This window comes from Panicum hallii, chromosome 1, assembly GCF_002211085.1.
Source record: "Panicum hallii strain FIL2 chromosome 1, PHallii_v3.1, whole genome shotgun sequence".
Lineage (NCBI taxonomy): Eukaryota > Viridiplantae > Streptophyta > Magnoliopsida > Poales > Poaceae > Panicum > Panicum hallii.
This window is the reverse complement of record NC_038042.1, coordinates 4,475,732-4,495,448: the sequence shown is the minus strand read 5'-3', so window position 1 is coordinate 4,495,448 and position 19,717 is coordinate 4,475,732. Positions and strand designations below refer to the sequence as shown.

The window sequence follows — 19,717 nt, the reverse complement described above, 5'->3', positions numbered from 1 at the left end:
AAAGTATGGTGTCACGAAAACCAGCAAACAAACTGGGTAGAGAGCATAAAAGTAATAGGCCTAAATCCTCATCATCATACTCCACCTCCATCGACACTAGGTTGGCAACGATCTCCTTGAAAACAGATATGTGGTTCAACACCGAACCACCCTCCTCCATCTTAAGCGTGAACAGCTTCATCTTCGTATGCATCTTACTGGTAAGATCTTTCGACATGCAGATCGATTCCAGTTTGAGCCAGAGTGCTGCAGCAGTCTTTTCCTGTAGCACTTCTTGCAAAATATCATTAGATAGATGAAGCTGTATTAGGGACAGAGCCTTACGATCCTTGCGTTTCTCCTCATCGGTGAAATTCGCTACCGTCTTCTTCCCGAACTTGTCCAGTGCCTCATCAAGGTCATGAGTTTGCGCCAACAGCCCGCATCTTGACTTGCCACAGTGAGAACCTCGTCTTGTGATCCAACAGCGGTAGATCATACTTCATCGACGACATCGTGCGGAACCCAAAACTGAAACCGGCTCTGGTACTAGTTGTTATAAACGATGACGAATAAACGATGAAAGTAAACAGATCAAACTGAAAGGGAACACGAGATTTAACGTGGAAAACCCAACCAATGCGGAAGGGAAAAAACCACGGGCGCCAGCCAGCAAGAACTTCAATATATCAAGAGTCGGGTTACAACGCCGTGCGGCAGCTTACAAGAAGATTATCATCAAGGGGAAACCCTAATCGCTCCGGCCCGACCCTCCGCTACGCTCCGTCACAGGTCGGCCTTTTCTGTGCAACTGAATTTGGAAAACAACTCAACAGACAGATGACGAGAACTCTGCAGGTGAAATGAATTCAGTCCGGTGGCTAACGTCAGTTTATGGACCGCAAGGAGATGGTGAGAAGGAGCTCTTCCTCGAAGAGCTGGAAGCCGTAATAATTTCAAACTTGAACTGCTGATCGCAAAGAACCAGAATGCCTTCATCAAGAAGCGGTCCATACAAGATAATTTCACATATGTTCAACGCGCAGCAGTCCTCTTAAGGAAGAAGAAGGTACCTAAGTTGTTACTGAAATTGGATATCTCCAAAGCATTTGACACCCTTTCCTGGTCCTTCTTACTCGAGCTACTGACCTCATTGGGCTTCAGTAGACGTTGGTGCACATGGGTTGCAACTTTGCTGTCGACTGCCTCCTCTAGAATCATCCTCAATGGTCAACCAGGAGAGCCAATCAACCACTTGAGGGGTGTTCGACCAGGCAACTCACTCTCCCCTATGCTGTTTATTCTGGCAATGGACGTGCTTAATCGCCTCTTTCTCAAGGCTGCAAGTAGCAGAATTTTGCAACCTATGGAAGTTGGTGCTGTCAAGTTTCAGTGCAGCTTCTACGCCGACGATGTAATCCTCTCTGCTGCTCCAACGGTCCAGGAAGCAAGAGCAGTCAAATCCATTCTGAATGTTTTCAGCGATACATCAGGCCTCCAAACCAATCTGGCAAAGTGTTCTGTCACTCCGATTTTCGGTGATGAATCCAACTTGAGCGCCGTGCAGACCATTCTGGGTTGTCAGATAACTCACTTCCCAGTCAGATATTTGGGATTGCCTCTGAGCACAAAAGCTATTCCAAAAGCACACCTCCAGTCCCTGGTTGAGAAGGTTGCCAACAAACTTCCTGCTTGGCAAGGCCCTTTGATGACAAGAAGCGGTCGACTTATTTGGGTCAAATCTGTTCTTATGGCAGCACAAATCTATGCCATGATGGCAGAGAAGCTTCCTCCTTGGGTGAAGAAAGAAATTGATGCCATATGTAGGAAATTTCTCTGGGCCGGCAAGGAGGGAGACACGAGGGAAGTGCATGGTTGCATGGCCGACAGTTTGCAGACCAATTGCTTTGGGAGGATTGGGCGTCCCTGATCTGCGTCTGACAGGGCTTGCACTGCAAGCTAAGTGGCTTTGTCTACAGAAGACTGATCAAGACCGAGCCTGGGCCGAACTTCCTCTACAAATTGAGCCGGTGGTGCAGAGTTTCTTCAACTCTTCCATCACGGTCAGTGTGGGGGACGGGAATCTCGCATTCTTCTGGACAGACAACTGGCTAGATGATCAAGCCATTGTCACCTGGGCGCCTACTTTGTGCAAGGCAGTTTCCAAGAGGATTAGGAAGACACAAACGGTGGCTCAAGCACTTGCTGACAGGAGGTGGATTAGGGAGATCAGAGGGGGTCTGTCAGTGCAGGCGATTGTGGAATACCTACAGCTTTGGAACAGATTTGAGTCCGTTCAGCTGCAGAACGGCGTATCTGATAAAATCATATGGCGCTGGACTGCTTCTGGTGAGTATTCCGCAAAATCGGCATACAACATGTTGCGCCAAGGTTCCATTCCTCTGCATGGCCACAAGCTAATCTGGAAAGCTTGGGCGCCACTGAAAGTGAAACTCTTCCTCTGGCTTACATTCAAGCGACAGCACTGGACTGCGGACCGGCGGTTCAGACATGGCATCGCTGACACGGTAGCAAGGTGCTACTTATGCGATCAGGAAACCGAAACAAGTGAGCATCTTTTCATCTTCTGCTATTTCACCAAGCAACTATGGACGACCATCCTAGCAGCATTCGGTAAGCCTTGCCCGATTCCTAGAGACAGCAGCAGCCTGCAGGAACGTTGGGAGCAGCTACGTTTGCTTTGGACGAGTGACCACAGGCGAGGCTTCGACACGCTCTTCTCCCTGGTCACTTGGGAGCTCTGGAAAGAAAGAAATGCAAGAATCTTTCGCGGAGCATGTCTGCAACATGATCAAACTGGTTTTGAAGATCCGCGCGGAGGCTGAATGCTGGGTTACTGCGGGCGCCACTGACCTAGGTTGTTTAGGAGGCGAGTAATCCGTATAGGAGTTGTTTCTTTCCGGGTTTGGTTGCTGCTTTCATGTAATACAAATCTGTGTAACTGCGAGCGCTTAAGCGCGTTGTAACCGTACTCTCTTTTCTATCTTAATAGGAAGTGCGCAATTCTCTTGCATATTCGATAAAAAAATGATGTTTGAAACCGGCTAACTAACAGCCCCGATCTCCCAAAACTAGATATGATGCTCAAAAAAATTATCTCTAAAAGGTAAAGAAAAATATCTACATTACCCTCTAAACTTTGCCCAAAATCTAATTAAAATTGGCTAACTAACACCCCCGATCTCCCGAAACCAGATATCGAGGGTGTTAGCTGGTTTCAAACATCAGAGTTGAGTTTTGATTTTAGGCAAAGTTTAGGGTGTGATATGGACTTTTTCCAAAAGTAAAAACGACCAAACCTACTAGCTTTGCCCAAAGCCCCTCCAGACCCGTGTTCTTTTCGATCGAGGCCCCGCATCACACGCCACTCCACTCCCCACCTCCGGCGATGGCCGGCCGCGTCCCGGGCGCCGCCGCGTCCTCGCCCCTCCCCCGCGCGCTCCTCCTGCTCGCCGCGCTCGCGCTCGTCACCCTATCCTTCCTATCCCTCCGCTCCCTCCGCCCCGCCGCGGGGCCCTCGCTCCCCACCGCCTGGGTCACCTCCTCGCTCGGCGCCGCCGACAGGCCCCGCCCCGTCCTCCCGCTCCATCCCTCCTCGTCCGTGTACCACTCGCCCGAGGCGTTCGCGGCGGGGTACGCGGAGATGGAGCGGAGCTTTAAGGTGTACATCTACCCGGACGGCGACCCCGAGACGTTCTACCAGACGCCGCGGAAGCTCACGGGCAAGTACGCCAGCGAGGGCTACTTCTTCCAGAACATCCGCGAAAGCCGGTTCCGCACCGACGACCCCGACCAGGCGCACCTCTTCTTCGTGCCCATCTCGCCCCACAAGATGCGCGGCAGGGTCGGTCACCTCTTCCCGTTCTCTCACTCGTGGAACTCTATTGCTCGTTTCGTCGCGCTGTAAACTAGTGATAATGCGATTAGTCGTTGGACGCGTTGGGTTTAGGTTCAACTGTTCTAATGCTAAAGTTCGCCTCATAGGAGTAGGGTTATTCTGAATTTCAAAGCCGAATGTGCAGCGTAGTTAATATCTCCTTGATTGAACTGATGCTACTGCTGAAGATTGGACAATCGGTGCTTTGTTTATGTGTATGAATGGACAGTGCGAATACATCTCTGAAATCTGTGCTGGTTCTGTTTGCACTATTGATGAGTTCTCGGAGTATGTTGATTAATGTGTGTCTATGGCTGCACTCCTGCAGCAGTAAAAGTTAGTAATGGGTTCTGGATCGATGTGCTTGTTACAAGTTTTTTTTTTCTGGTCTTGATTCATGGCCATGGTAGTTACTTAGATGTGTTGTTTTGGCCTTGCAGGGTACTTCATATGAGAATATGACAGTGATAGTTAAGGACTATGTAGAAGGATTGATAAACAAGTATCCTTACTGGAACAGGACACTAGGTGCAGACCACTTCTTTGTCACCTGCCATGATGTAGGTGTAAGAGCATTTGAAGGACTTCCATTCATGGTGAAAAACTCTATTAGAGTTGTATGTTCACCAAGCTATAATGTTGACTTTATACCGCACAAGGATATTGCTCTTCCTCAAGTACTACAGCCATTTGCTCTACCCGAAGGAGGAAATGATATTGAGAACAGGTTAGTGTTTGTTCAATACACATACCATGAGAACCTGCTAGTATGTTCCGGTTTGATGTTTTTTCTAGATTCTGTTGGTTTATTCATGTATGACTCTAGTGCTTATATTTTCATGCAAAGTGAAAATTCTGTTTCAGATGAAATGCTATGCAAAATGCACCCAGTTGTCTCCTCATTCGTGCATTGAAGTGTATATGGTTACATTGCTACAATCTAGTGCAAAGAAGCACTTTCGTTGTAACAAAACTGAAAATAGCACACAACCATGTCCGCCAAATTTCAAAAATAAGGCTTCCTCATAGAGTCAATGTTGGTTTCTCTTCTTTTCCCTAATAATCTTTCTCATCGTTATCATCTATGAGTGTTCCCAAGACAATAGAACCACTGGCTCCATTGGCACCATTGCTGCTTTCTTCTATCATTTTCAATTTTACAAACTCCTCAACTCCCATGTCCAATCAAATATGCCTCATAAAAAGAAATGAAGGGAGTATATTGTAAACATCTAGTTGCACTATTACTCTATTACAAACTCTATATCTTAAAATTGATTTCACAATTGAAACAGGACAATCCTTGGATTTTGGGCTGGCCATCGCAATTCCAAAATAAGGGTTATTTTGGCACGAGTCTGGGAGAATGACACAGAGCTTGCTATCAGCAACAATCGGATTAGTAGAGCTATTGGGGAGCTAGTTTATCAGAAGCAATTTTACCGTACTAAGTTCTGTATCTGTCCTGGTGGCTCTCAAGTTAACAGTGCTCGTATATCTGACTCAATACACTATGGTTGTGTTCCTGGTTAGTATTTCTACCTATTGACATGCAAAATACATGCCACTGCTATACCTATTTCCTTTTCATGGGAATACAATTTTTTAGTACTTGCATGATTATTTTATTCTAATGCATTTTCCTCTGTCCTTTTAGTTATTTTGTCAGACTATTATGACTTGCCTTTCAATGATGCCCTTGACTGGAGAAAGTTTGCGGTTGTACTTAGGGAGAGAGACGTGTATCAACTAAAGAGTATTCTGAAATCGATATCACAAGAGGAGTTCGTTTCGTTACACAAATCTCTGGTCCAGGTTTGTTGATTCTGAACACTTGCTAACTTTTACTGTATCCTGTGCATTCACTGTACTACAAAAGAGTATTTGGAATTTCAGATATTGAATTTAACTGTAGTAGAAATAGAAAAATGATCTATTGGATGAAAAAATAGCTAATCATTTGTCAGTAGAAAATTAGCTACTCGGGTTTATTTGTGTGAGAAGTGAATCATTTGATTTGTTAACTATTTTGCGATAGTGCTCTGAGTCAATTTGAGACAACTAGATGCCTAACTAAATTCTTGTTTAGTGCTGGGCTAACTGCTTAAGTTGGATTACAGGTGCAGAAACACTTTGTGTGGCATTCACCTCCTGTCCCATATGACGCATTCCACATGGTTATGTACGAACTGTGGCTGCGGCATAATGTGATCAAGTACTGAAGCCTACACTAGCGAGTTTTGATTGCTAACCCAAATGACTGATCCATCAGAAAGATACTGCCGAGTCTGACAGCCTGCTGGTGCTACCTTTAATGCGGCCATTTGTTCTTTTGCTCTTAGAATCTCCAGCTGGATGGATAATTGAATATAGTGGGTAGCTAGTTAGCTACACATGTTGCAATGGAGAGCATCTGCTTGAAAGTAGGTCATCGTTGAGCATACATCATAAAACTGGATTCCCAGTTAATAGATGGATGAGTTAATTCTTCCAACAACAGTTAGTTTTCGACATATTGCAATCCGTTTCCTCTAAATGTTTTTGTATTTCATAGATCTGATCTGCCTGGTCCTGGTTGATGGCTTGTGGTTTCTCATGCAATTTTTGTGTTCAGTCTTGTAAGTAATGTACAATATTTTGATGAAAAACAGAATTAATTCTATCTGACAGAACAAGATAGCTGCAAGTTGTCTGAAATGAATTCTTGTTCTCTGATCCGTTTTTGACTTTAGAGAATTTTCAATTAAACTCGTTGGTAGAGGCTGGAGGCAAATGCAAACATTTTAGTTTAAGGGGTGAACTGACAAGGTGGAAATTACCACACTAGTTTTGCCAAATTCTAGCAGTAGCCAATTTCTTGGACCTTATATGCAAGACGATATGCATGTAATGTTGCGAGGGTCATGTACTCCAAAGACCAATGTCTTGTAACATCTTGCAGCTCTATCAGATCATCACAATCACATTATGGAAAGAACATATGCATCTGCAATTATGCATCGGTAATTCAGTATGCAAGATGCCTGTGCTAAACTTTAGGTATTGCTAGTAACGGAGAATTGCAGGTATACGGATTATAATACTGCAATAACAGTTCAAAACAAGCAGACAGCCATTCCTTCCTGGGTGAACCACTGTAAGTCTTTCATACAACATGGACATGTCAGCAGTAAATTATTGATGTTTCCTTGTTGAGTGCATAAACATATCAACATGGAATGCAATATTTTCTTTCACACAGAGGTGGTATTTACACCAGGATGCAGTATCATCTGGCATGATACGATGTCACCTTCAGCAGTAGCACCAAGTAATCACTTAATAAGGATGCACCTGATTGGTGAGCCATCACATCTGATCAGTCTGAAAGGTAATCAGTGCAACGTGTATATTCCAGCCTTTACATGGTCTAGTTTCAGACCTTCTATTGTTATTATGTCCTGAGAGAAGCAAAGAAACCATTAAGCATAAAGTTGTCAGATGACACAGCCATTCTGTTGTTTATCACCTTGACACCTACACATGAAGTAAAATGTACTTTGGAGAAGCAAAAAGGTAAAGTAAGCAAGCATAATCCCCAAAAGGGTTAGTTGACATGGAATTTTAGAGCAAACACTTAGCTAAGCTTGTCAGCTTCAATAATGTAATGGCATGTTCTTGAGTTACATTGCTAGAATGGTTGGCATGGGAGTATTATGGATTTTCTAACCAGGTTATTTAAAAAGACCAAATGGGCTGGAATCAAGTGATCAAATGCTGCAAATGATAGATGGTCAACCCCTGCATAATTGCCATATCAGTAAGTTGAGTATGTTTATTGATTCACCAAGTAATTAAAGGCCAACGAAGAAACAAATTATCCACAATTACAGGCTCCGAAAAAATAATTTCTTGAGCCCTCAACTGTAGAACAAGATTAGAAAATAGTTACAAACACATGGCAATCAGCACATGATAGACACCAAGATCCATTCAGAGTATTGCTGATGATCTGATAGTGCAGGACATGTGTGCTATTAGGGGCATAATTTCTTACCAACTAGCTTGATATCAGTGTTATCAAGTAACCACTGTGCACCATCCTTTGTAAACCCAACAAAACTCGTGTCGATTTCCTTCGTCCACATCAGCTTCCTGAAAATCATTCAGTTCGATTTCCTTCGTCCACATCAGCTTCCTGAAAATCATTCAGTTCCAAGTTCATCAGTCAAAAAAATTGTTGTATAACGATATCTGAACTTTGAAAAAATCATGTCCTGGAAAAAGAGTAATACCTGTCTGTGTTCAGTGTCCTGAAAAGAACCCGACGAACTCCTTTGGGGATATTTAGGGATTCCATTGCTTCGGCTGTGTCCAGTAAATGGGATCAGTATGTTTGTCACTGTTCATGATGCCTTTTAAATCCTAAAAGAAATGTCCCCTTGCTACTAACTGTTGGTAATGATGTCTGAATCTCTATCAGCAATAGTTGGGAATAAGTTCATTTGATATAGGAGCTAGTTTGATGATACTGTAATGCAAGATACCTGTTATCTTTGTGTCTCTTGGAACATCAATGAGCAATGCCGGCCCTGTCCAGAAAAGGAGAATCACGCACCGTCAAACCTTTGGAACCACATACTGTATTTTAACCAATTCTTTCATGCAGCATTTTTGTGCTTTCAATTTCTGTTTGGAATGCAGAAATTTCCTATGACCAACTCCGATCCCAGCACTATCCAAAGACATGCTATAGGTGACATGGGAGTTCAATTCCCAGGAGTTCAATTCTCCTCTGTTCTTGTTTCCACCAAGCAGCACCAACCAGTACTCCAGTAGCTCTTCCTTCTTGTGGCACCAAAGGGATGGGAACAATGCACCTGCAACATTTGTCACAAAAGAATTTATCCTCAGCATTCAAAATTTCTGTCGAGCTGAAGTTCCTAAAGACAGCTGATTATTGAAATATTCTGTTCAATGTCCAGGCTCAGGTCAAAATAACATGTCGTCTTTATCACTCACAGTACACATCTCAGACAACTTGCTTCATTAGTTAATATTCCCTGCAGAAAAATAAAGAATAATAGGCTCATCTCCAAGACTGTAAGAAAAGCAGAACTGTTCATGCACATACCATTGGCACACACGCAAAAGCTTGTTGGCAGTTGGCACAAAGAAATTAAATCTCACCTGGAAGCATTTATCAGAACAAAAGGTATGGCCATACATAAAACCTAGTGAGAACTATCTCTACATCCTATCAAGCAATCCGTATGGAACAAAAGATATGGCCAGGAAGGGTAAGATACAGATAGGTTGGATCGTTGAAGTGCTCCCATTTATTGATATTGCAAGGAGTTGAATATAGAAACCTTGAACTCAGTGTGGCATAATTTCACATGGAAACTTCTCAAAAAATACACCTTGACAAAACTACAACAGCAATTCATGCAAAAACCGCATGTATGTTTACTAGGCTGTATCAGGGCCACTGCACCATACTTCTCAAGATGATTAGCACAACATAATTTGACGGTGTTCTTCCTTAAAGCTATGGGATACATATTGAAAGATGCCACTGGGTAAATTTCAGTTTTCTTCTTATGATTACTGATCTGTAAGACAAGGGAAAGAATAACTATGCTGTTGCTATAGATCATCGATTCCTTCTTCAGTTCATTCCAACAGTCACTTGTATCACATCATTGTAGCTCATACTAATAACAAAGCTTCCAGATAAAAGGAATTGCCCAAAATATTATAGAGATCAAAGACTTGCAGATAGTGGAAAATAACAATACAATTGAGGAGCATTATGTTCCTTCTCTAAACGGAGTCGGAAAACATGATATCCCTGAAACCATCATGAGCATATGCCCTTCAAGGCAACTGCAATCTATTTTGCACAGACGACATGAGAGAGAAACACAAAGCATGGCTGTAATGGCTATGCATATTCAGGCACTGAAAAGAAAATGTTGAGACCATGGTCTAAAGCTGGTAAACTAATCAATTATAGGGATTTGTAACAAAGCACTATGACCTTATTTACGTTAAAAGAATTATTGATGCAAGCATAATAATATAGCAAAGACACAGCCAATTTACGTTAATGCACACACCTGAGTTTTTTTACTGTGCAGTGGGATAATTGAGTTTGGATGAAAATGTACAGATAATACCCCTTCTGTCCCAATTAAATAAATAAATCAACAACCAAGCATATCTCAGTTTCCCTTCTCGTTTTTTATGCCAAAAAATTCAGCTACATCATCCAATAGACTTACCAAATTGTAACCAATTAAAAGAGGGAAAAGAGATATGGCCTGCGCACCTAAAGGTTCAGATCATGTCTGCTCGACGTAGACCCTAAGGTTGACGGCAGCAGCAGTGATCACCCCGACCTCCACTCCACCGCCCTGCCAACCACAGCCAGATCAGATACATGCAACTGGTGGTGGTCGCTGATCCTCCACGCCCTCGGCGGCGGCGGCGGCTCCAGGCGAGCTCGCGCCAGCCCCGGCTCCCGGGCGCGCGCGCCGCCCCCCCCCCCCCCCCCCCCCCCGCCCCCGGGGATCTAGCTCCTGCCCCCGCAGCGGCTTGAATGATCTTCTACGTTAATCCAGTAATGTCAAAAGATATGGCTGACAATGATGAGCTTTATTGCCCTCTTATACCTGCATACTTCAGCTTGTGATTTTCTCTTATCTTTGTATTAGATGGAAATGGTCATGTTACTGTCCTTCTAGTTTATGTTAAACCATGCTTGCATACCTCAGCCTGTAATTGTTGCTTCCTTGATGCTGTTCTCCATAAATCTTTTATGTTAAAGCAGTAATAAATGTCCAAACATATTGCTGATGATGCAGAGGTTTACTACTCTCGTGCCTGCAAACCCCAGCTTTGTTTTCACACTTGTAGCAAAGTTTGGCTAGCAACCAAACCTTGTCCTGAACATACTGGTAGTAATTCAATTTCAAGGAATGGTGAGACTTCGACTACAAAGAGAAGTTGGATTATACCGGAGGTTGTACCTCTGTGTGGACGGGATATGGGAAAGTAAAATGTACCATAAAAGATGTATGTACAAACTTTTTAATTTAATTAATATTAATCCAGTCTCAGAATTATGTTGCATTTTAACTGGTGGTAAGCTCACGCCAACAAAGGAGGAGTTAACCACACTCACCTGGCTCTCCAACCAAACACAGAATGGATCGGTTCTACTCTAGCGCACTCTCCAACCAAACAAAAAATGGAACGGCTCCGTTCTCCTTACCAAACATAGAACGGAGCGGCTCCATCCTCAGAAATTGGAATGAAACCGTTCCATTCAAGTTGGCTCCCCAACCAAACGGACCCTTAGATATTTAGTTTACTTGTTGCTCCTGCGTTATGGAACTTTTAGAAATAGACTCATGTGTACGAGTAAAACGTCTACTGCATCGTGGAGATAACACAACACCCAGCTGCCGCCACATCATTTGCCTCTATTATGTTTGCTCCAAGGGGACAGATATCCTTCCAAGAGGCAATCTCTAGGTGAATTACATAATCCAAATGACCTAGTGAAACAATATGATTTCATTTTTAACACCTGTCATTTGTAGGTGCCAAAGCCAAGGTGTTCCCATATCTCTTATGTATGGAAGAGAAGATCCTTGGGTTAGACCTATTTGGCGTATCAAAGTCAAACAGCAGGCGCCAGAAGCACCTTATTAAGAAACCAGTCCTGCCGGTCATTGTCCTCATGATGAGGTTCCTGAGGTAAGGATTGCACTTCATTTATAAATTCCAGCTCTCCTTTTGGTTTTAATGTCACATTCCATTTGGTAATTTCTAATGGATTTTGGAAATACGTTATTTTCAAGTAGTTCCCTATAAGTGAACAAATCACATCAGGGGGTCATCATCGAAGTAAACTAGTTCAAATAGCTGTTGGACTTGGGCAACATGTATTTACCCTACTGGCTGCATAGAAGTTTTCATACCTACGAGATCTGCAATGGTTTTCTATCCATCAGACTATAAACTACCTACTCCGTGGGTGGCTGAAGAACCTCGAGTCTGAGGGTTCAATCGACCTGCCATTTCTCGAGGAACCCAGCTATGCTGAGCATGGTGTGTCGAGGGAGCTGGAGTTTGTCAGAGAAGGGTCAAGGAAATCAGTTAAGTAGCCGGCCGCGTAAGCTCAAACGGGAGTATGTCCGTCGTTCGGTCGGTTCAAAATTACATGTTGACAAAAAATGTGGAAACATTCGAGCCAACTGTTACTGCACCACCGACCTATGGCCTACTTTCACATTATCACGATGGAAATATTGCTGTTGCTTTATTTATTGTTCTTTTTTGGGAAATGTCCAGACAACTACATGACTACGTGGCCTGCAGGCTCAGTATGCACCGAGATACCAAGCCAGGATGAAGCATCTCAGGTGGCTTCATACAGTTTGTCCTTCAGCAACACCAGGGAGCGATCACTTGATAAGGATGCATCTGACTGGCGAACCCTCGGCTCCAACCAGCCTCAGAGGTAAGCAGTGGAGATTGTATACTCCCACCGGGACATCGTCTAGTTTCAGACCTTCCACTGGGATTATGTCCTGAGAGAACAAAGAAAGTAAATCAACCAATGGCATTTTTTTAGAGACAAGAAAAGGTTACTTGAAATAAAACAAGCACGGAAATTTTGGAACCAATACTAGACTGCACTAGACTTGTCAACAGTCAATCCTGACAGAACAAAGAGAGCCAATCAACAAAAGCTATGCAGTTTCTAGATACAATACAAGGAAAAAGGTTACTTAAAATGAAACAAACACGAAAAGTTTGGAACCAATATACTACGCGTCTACGCTAGACTTGTCAACAGTCACTACTGTACTGCAGTATTTTGGTCAGGAAATCTTCTGTACTGGAATTGGGGAAGAAACAGAACAACAAAATTTTGTCAGCAAACTGCAGCATCTTACCGGGTTTTTGAAAAAGACGACATGGGCAGAGATCAAGTGATCAAATGCTGCAACTGAGAGATAGTCAACCCCTGCACAATGGCCAGTATCAGTATGTCAAGTGTTAATCGGTGCACTGAGTAACAGAAGGCCACAGAAGAAACTGAAAGGCTGTACAGTGTCCACAATTTCAGGTTACTAGCACATACAGTACATGTCAAGTATACACAACTGTAGACCAAGAAAAAGGTTATGAACAGATTGCAAAGAGCAGAACAAGAGAAAATTCCAGCCTTGCATTTTGCGCAAAAAGGGGAGGAAACCAAGCCTTGTTCAACCACTCAAATAGTGCCGATTACTTGATAGTGCAGTCACTCTATGCTGCCAGGGAAATGATTTCTTACCAACTAGCTTGATGTCAGTGTTGTCAACCAACCACTGCGCACCATCCTCTGTAAATCCAACATAACTAAGGTCACCTTCCTTCTTCCACATCAGCTTCCTATAAACCGTTTGGTTACATGGTCAATACAGTAGAAAACTCTAAAAAGGATTGTGCTTCAATATATTTAAATGGTGTAAACACATAAGCTGGCTACTAGAAGTCTGTCCTGAACATGGAGTCATACCTGTCAGTGTTCAGTGTCCTGAATAGAACTCGGCGAACTCCTTTTGGGATCTTTAGGAATTCCATTGCTTCAGCTGCGTGGAGTGATTTCGGGTTAATGCACTACAAACATGTATTCTCTTTTCATGGAAACAAAATTGCAACACAATCATGCATAAGATGCATCTGATACACAAACCATTATCTGCATACGGACGGCATTATAATAGAAACTACATGTTTACCCCACATCATAAATCATTGCTAAATGATAAGAGCAACAGTTGTGAATGAGGCAGTTCATCAGATAATAATTTTGTGCTATCAAAATGAAAAGCATGGTACCTGTTATATTTGTGTTCCTCGGAACATCAACCAGTAATGCAGGTCCTATGTCCAGTGAAGAGGAATCAGTCAGTCAGTCAAATCTCAATCATTTACAACATGAACTATAATCAAGTATAACATGCAAAATGCTGCAATTCAAACAGATAACGTATTGTCTATTTCACATCTGTAGTCTGAATCTGAAAAGATCATCTACAAGAACTCAACCCCAGCTATTGTGCGTCTGAAGTTCTGAACCTGATTATTTGTGCATTTCGTGGTTCAAAACAAAAAACAATCTAGGCTGAGACGAATGGAATTAGTTGGCCCTGTTGGAGCTACCGTTGAGGACAGCGAGGTCGAGCTTGTCGGCGTCGAGGCCGGCCTCGAAGTGCTCCTGGATCATGTGCCCCGGCGTGTCGATGTGGGTGCCGGCGTGCACCACCATGCGGAGCTCCGACAGGTTGCAGATGGACCCGTTGGCCATGGACATGGTCTGGAACACCACGGGGCCCAGCCCGTCCGGCCCGACCGCCGGCAGCTCCGGCCGGTACGCGTGCGTGATGTCCACGATGCGCCCGTCGTCGTACTCCTCCAGCCGCCGCGCCTCCGCCGCTGCCGGCGCGGCAGAGGCAGGGCCGCATGTCCCGGCGGCGTCGGCGTACGCCGGGTGGGCGGCGATGCCACCGTCGTCCCCGGCGGCAAGAACGCGGGGCGCCGTCGCCACGGCGAGCAGGAGCATCGCCATCAGAGGGGGAGGAAGAGACATGGCCACGAGCTCACAGCTTGCAGGCAAGAGAGCGAGCAGCAAGCCAGCAACTAAGCACAGCGACACTGCGGAAGACGGAGCAAGCCGCACACTGACACTGCTGCTCTTGGTCGAACTCGATCCATTCCAGATACCTAATAGTTAACCTTTGGCCCTAAATTATTCTGACGAGTTTTGGAGTAGAAAAATCGTGGCCCTCGTATGATTCGGAAGCCACTGCCGAAAAGGGGAGGCGTCATGATGAGCATTTCGCGAGGCCAGCGGTGCTCCAATAGTCCAATCCGGGCACTACGTAGATGCCAAGCCACTATAAACAATTCCCTTTTTTTTCACTCTCTATGGATCATTAGTGCAGAGTCTAGACTTGCATCATGTGAGTACTTGCATTGCATGCGATACGAGTGTCGCTTTTGACAAGTTCAATCAAGGACATGTTGAAAGTTGTAGTCTAGGTGGCACCTAGTTCTTGTGTGTATCCTCGAAAAAAATGGCACCTTTGGATTCCAAAGTTTCTCTAAACTTTTAGCAAAAAAAAGGGCAAGGTCTTGTGTGTAGTGTGTGCAATAGTGGTTGGCCGGTGGGCCCTGCTTGTCAGCGTGAGGAAGAGGGTTTCAGAAAGATCCTGCCCTGCTAGCGAACAGGCGGTGGCTAAAAGAATCGGGGAGTCTCGAATTCCCCGTCCTCCCCCAGTCGGCCAGTCCCCACCATCTCATCCTGCATCTCATGCCCAAATTAAACTAAATCCACAACCCTGCATACCGTTGAGGACGTCGAGGTCGAGCGTGTCGACGTCGAGGCCGGCGGCGAAGTGGCCCTGGTTGATGTGCCCCGGCGCGTCGACGTGGGTGCCGGTGTGGCACTCCATCCGCAGCTCCGAGAGGTTGTACTCGGAGCCGTTCGCCATGGAGTGCTTGAGCCGCACCACGGGGCCCGTCACCGCCCCCTGCGCGAACGCCGGCAGGTCCGGCACGTACGCGTGCGTGATGTCGATGACGCGCCCGGGGCCGCGCTCCCGCAGCAGGCCCCCTGCCGCCTGGGCCGGGGGCGCGCCGGCGTCCACCGTGCAGGTGCCCTCGCCGGACGAGTAGCCCGGGTGCGCGTCGCCGGCCGCGGAGAGCGGGGGCGAGGCGGCGAGGACGACGACGAGGAGAGGGATGAGGAGCAGCGAGGCGAGCGGCGGTGGCGCGGCCATGGTTGTGCGCCCGTGACGTGGCAAGCGCTCGGGCCGGAGCTGGAATCTGGAGTCCTGGGGTCTGGGCTCCTCTCCTCCTCACTGGAGACTGATGGCTCGCTGGCGTACTATTCTCCCGCGGCATTTATTCTGTGGCCGCTCGACCATCCGCCGCCGGCCGCGCGCACGATGGCGACGGCGCGCGATCCTGGCCGTCCGTCCCGCGGCCCGCCGGATGAACGGCGGCGCCACCCGTGTCGGTGTCGTGTCGTGCTCCACCAGACCACCACTGTGGAAACTGCAGCGTCTCGATCTGGTACGGCACGCGAGATGCCACCGTGTACCCCGAAAAAAGAAAAAGAAAAAGAAAAACTAATGGGCGCCGTGCGCCACGTTGCCGTATATGTATATGGGTCAGGTTGAGGCGTTTCTTTCGTTGGGCTCGAGAAGAAAAGAGATCGACAGTGAGCGGGGTAGGGCACGGTGCTGCTCCGCAATAACATGAACATTTTGCTCACAACAAAAAGAAGATCATGAATACGTACTTTCTTCGTTTCAAATTATAATTCGTTTTGATTTTATTAGATATAAAATTTTTGCTATGTATCTAGACGTAGTGTATATCTACATGCATAGCAAAATATATCTAAAAAGTTAAAACGAATTGTAATTTGGAACGGAAGGAGCAGTAACACCTGGTCTCGATCAGCATAATTCAGAATGTTAAGCGAGTCCATATAGAGCGAGCAATCAGTGTTAGCAGCGAGAAGGTAGCAGGGAGTAGGAAACAAGGGGTAATCGAATTGGGGAATCGGAAGAACAGGATTAGGAAGGAAGAGCAGAGGACAGCTTAGGAAAGAAGATACGTGTACAATTTGTTTTTTTCCCCTCTCTCTTCCTTTCACTCGCATAGATATAGTTCTCGTACATGGGCTCAGCCCTGTTGCTCGCATGCAAGCGAGTGGACCCATTCCGGTCCAGTGACACGCATTGGGCTTCTTGGGCCTGGAGCTTTGACGGAGTGTTGCCGGCCTGGCTGGAGATGATGGGGTACTAACATTCCCCCCTTCTTGAGAACCCGCTTGACCCCAAGCGGGCGCCCTGGGGAAGCGCTGCTTCAGGGCAGTGACATCCTCCCAGGTAGCCATCGAATTCGGCCAACCCGACCACTTCACAAGAACCTGACGCACCGGACGAGTATCGAGATGTAATGTTCGTTCCTGCATAATCTTTTCTGGGACGTGAGGCAGTTCTATGGAGGCAGGCAAAGGAACCAGTACCTCAGATGATGGCGCTGTCAATGGTTTCAATTGTGAGATGTGGAAAACCGGGTGGATAGTTAAATGAGGTGGAAGCTTCAACTTGTAAGCGACGGAACCAACACGTTCAAGAACCTCATAAGGCCCGAAATATTTGAAAGCCAACTTCATGTTGGATCGGGGAGCCAAAGAAGACTGTACGTACGGTTGGAGCTTGAGGAAAACCTTATCGCCCACTGAGAATTGACGCTCTGAACGGTTTTTATCCGCCTGCTTCTTCATCCTTTGCTTGGCCCGAAGCAAGTGCTGATGGATGAGATTATTCATGACTTCCCTATTCTGCAGCCATTCAGATAAATCTGGGGTCTTAACGGAATCAATAGCTGATAGACCGAAATGCTTTGGAGGGTAACCATATAATGCCTCGAACGGAGAACTTTAGCGGAGTGTGGGCTAGCATTGTACCAGAACTCGGCGGCTGCCAACCATTGGGACCATTTAGAAGGGCAAGCATTAACAAAACAACGCAAGAACGTCTCCATGGATTGGTTGAGGCGCTCAGTTTGACCATCGGACTGTGGGTGATAACTGGAGCTCATGTGTAGCTCGACACCGGCCAATTTGAACAGCTCCTTCCAAAATGAACTTGTAAAAATCCGATCACGATCAGATATTATGGCTGACGGCATACCATGCAGACGATAAATCTGGTTCATGAATGCTTTGGCCACCACAGCAGCAGTGAATGGGTGCTTCAATGGAACAAAATGACCATATTTTGTGAAGGAATCGACAACCACCAGAATACAATTGACACTTCCTGACAAAGGCAAGCCTTCCACAAAATCAAGAGATGCAAGCTGCCATGCCCCCGATGGAACTTGCAGAGGCTGGAGTAGTCCCGGTAGTTTAGTCCTATCTGGTTTCGCTTGCTGGCAAGTTAAACATGCTTTCACGAAACTGGTGACTGCAGTTTTCATGCCGGCCCATGCAAAGGCCTGCTTTAATCTCATATATGTAACAGGAGCGCCAGAATGGCCGCCAACGGCACTGGAATGATAAGCATGTAACAACTTAAGTTGCAACTGAGGATTCTTGCCCACCCAAATTCTATTCTTGTAACGCAGTAACCCATTGGCGAATGCAAAATTTAGAACAGCCGCAGGGTCAATGGACAGCTTAGCTATGATAGAAGAAGCATGTTCATCCCTTTGGTAACCAGATTGAACCTCCAAAACCCACTGTGGAGTGCATATTGATCAGCACAATGGTCTTCATGGTCTGTTTTCCTAGAAAGGGCATCTGCGACACCGTTTTCGGTCCCTTTTTTGTACACCACTTTATATTGAAGCCCCAGCAGTTTGGTAAAAAACCTTTTATTGCCAGTGGGTGTGCAATCGTTGCTCATTAAGTTGTGTCAAACTCCTTTGATCTGTGGAAATGATAAATTCAGCATGCTGCAAATACTGCCTCCACTGCTGTACAGCTAGCAATATGGCCATATATTCCTTTTCATAGGTTGAAAGCCCTTGAGATTTAGGACCCAATGCCTTGCTCAAAAATGCAAGTGGATGACCATCTTGAAGGAGAACTGCCCCTATACCAGTGCCACTCGCATCAGTCTCTGTAGAAAATACCTTGGAAAAATCAGGAAGTGCTAACACAGGCGAATTGCATAAAGCAGTTTTCAATGCTTCAAAGGACTGATCATGATGATGGGTCCATACAAACAATACATTTTTCTTGAGAAGTTCAGTGAGTAGTTTACTGATAATCCCAAAGTTCCTCACAAACTTTCTGTAATATCCAGCCAAACCCAAAAAACTTCTTAATTCTTTAACAGAAGAGGGAGTTGGCCAATTAGCTATCGCTGAAATTTTGATAGGGTCAGTACCTACACCTTGCTCACTGATGATATGACCCAAATAGCTAATTTGTCTTTGTGCAAAAGCACATTTGGACAACTTTATCTTCCATTGATCCCTCAGCAACAGATCAAAAACCAGCTTGATGTGGGTGAGGTGTTCTGCCCAGGACTTGCTGTAGATAAGAATATCGTCAAAGAATACCAATACAAATTTCCTCAAATATGGGGCTAATGTAGTGTTCATAGCATCTTGAAAGGTACCAGGAGCTCCAGTGAGGCCAAAAGGCACCACTCTGAATTCAAATTGCCCAAAGTGTGTCTGAAAGGCTGTTTTGAATTCTTCTCCAGGCTTGAGTCTGATTTGATGAAATCCAGATCTCAAATCTAAATTGGAAAACCAGCTAGCCTGAGACAACTCATCCAAAAATTCATCAATAATAGGAACTGGAAACTTGCCCTTGACAGTAATAGCATTAAGGTGCCTGTAATCAACACAGAATCTCCAACTGTTGTATTTCTTCTTTACCAACAAAACTGATGAAGAAAATGGACTGGAGCTCTTCTGAATGAAACCAGCAGCTAACATCTCCTGGACTTGCTTTTCTATTTCATCTTTAAGATGAGGAGCAAATCTGTACGGTCGTATGCTGAATGGAGCAGCCCCAGGAACCAGGGGTATAGCATGGTCACAATGCCGTGAAGGAGGCAGTTCACTAGGAACCTCAAAGAGTTCTGCATATAATTCAATCAGTTGCTGGATTTCTGGAGGGATGGACACTTGCACTGACTCCCCAACAGGAACTGTCACAGCACAGACTTGTACCATTGAACCGTTAGGAAATTCAGGTGACTGGCCAAATAGTGTAACAGAAGAATTCTGATATGGAATGGTGAGCCACTTGTGCTGCCA

General features: G+C 45.3%; 2 protein-coding genes and 1 long non-coding RNA gene across 7 annotated transcripts; 1 reads left to right on the top strand and 2 right to left on the bottom strand.

Moving 5' to 3' along the window:
* Positions 1-3,329: 3,329 nt before the first annotated feature.
* LOC112886467 (probable glycosyltransferase At5g03795) lies at positions 3,330-6,592 on the top strand. The gene is made up of 5 exons (XM_025952375.1): positions 3,330-3,844; positions 4,318-4,604; positions 5,173-5,405; positions 5,535-5,692; positions 5,998-6,592. Exons 1-5 carry the CDS (start codon positions 3,389-3,391, stop codon positions 6,097-6,099), a joined length of 1,236 nt encoding a protein of 411 aa, XP_025808160.1. The 5' UTR covers positions 3,330-3,388; the 3' UTR covers positions 6,100-6,592.
* A 137-nt stretch (positions 6,593-6,729) lies between these two features.
* On the bottom strand, positions 6,730-10,377 carry LOC112886492. 4 transcript variants are annotated; one of them, XR_003227391.1, is made up of 6 exons: positions 10,191-10,377; positions 8,879-8,919; positions 8,404-8,736; positions 8,152-8,224; positions 7,914-8,054; positions 6,730-7,317 (listed from the first exon to the last, which is right to left on the bottom strand). It is a non-coding gene; the product is annotated as an uncharacterized LOC112886492 (long non-coding RNA). The 4 variants fall into 4 exon arrangements; XR_003227390.1 differs by having other exon boundaries at positions 8,404-8,919; XR_003227392.1 differs by lacking the exon at positions 8,879-8,919.
* Positions 10,378-12,021: 1,644 nt separating this feature from the next.
* On the bottom strand, positions 12,022-15,822 carry LOC112886475 (cyclase-like protein 1). 2 transcript variants are annotated; one of them, XM_025952385.1, is made up of 6 exons: positions 15,270-15,822; positions 13,760-13,804; positions 13,437-13,509; positions 13,212-13,309; positions 12,829-12,899; positions 12,022-12,459 (listed from the first exon to the last, which is right to left on the bottom strand). In XM_025952385.1, exons 1-6 carry the CDS (start codon positions 15,700-15,702, stop codon positions 12,334-12,336), a joined length of 846 nt encoding a protein of 281 aa, XP_025808170.1. In that variant the 5' UTR covers positions 15,703-15,822; the 3' UTR covers positions 12,022-12,333. The 2 variants fall into 2 exon arrangements, with proteins under 2 accessions (XP_025808170.1, XP_025808179.1); XM_025952394.1 differs by lacking the exon at positions 15,270-15,822 and adding an exon at positions 14,084-15,248.
* Between the last annotated feature and the right edge of the window lie 3,895 nt (positions 15,823-19,717).

Bases quoted from the DNA above. Each gene is read 5' to 3' on its own strand.
- LOC112886467 (XM_025952375.1), top strand. From the start codon at position 3,389: ATGGCCGGCCGCGTCCCGGGCGCCGCCGCGTCCTCGCCCCTCCCCCGC. The intron at 4,605-5,172 runs GTTAGTGTTTGT...CAATTGAAACAG, and splicing joins GGAAATGATATTGAGAACAG to GACAATCCTTGGATTTTGGG. The intron at 5,406-5,534 runs GTTAGTATTTCT...CTGTCCTTTTAG, and splicing joins ACACTATGGTTGTGTTCCTG to TTATTTTGTCAGACTATTAT.
- LOC112886475 (XM_025952385.1), bottom strand. From the start codon at position 15,702: ATGGCCGCGCCACCGCCGCTCGCCTCGCTGCTCCTCATCCCTCTCCTC. The intron at 13,805-15,269 runs GTATGCAGGGTT...CACTGGACATAG, and splicing joins CGACCTCGACGTCCTCAACG to GACCTGCATTACTGGTTGAT. The intron at 12,460-12,828 runs GTAAGATGCTGC...TTGTTCTCTCAG, and splicing joins TCGTCTTTTTCAAAAACCCG to GACATAATCCCAGTGGAAGG.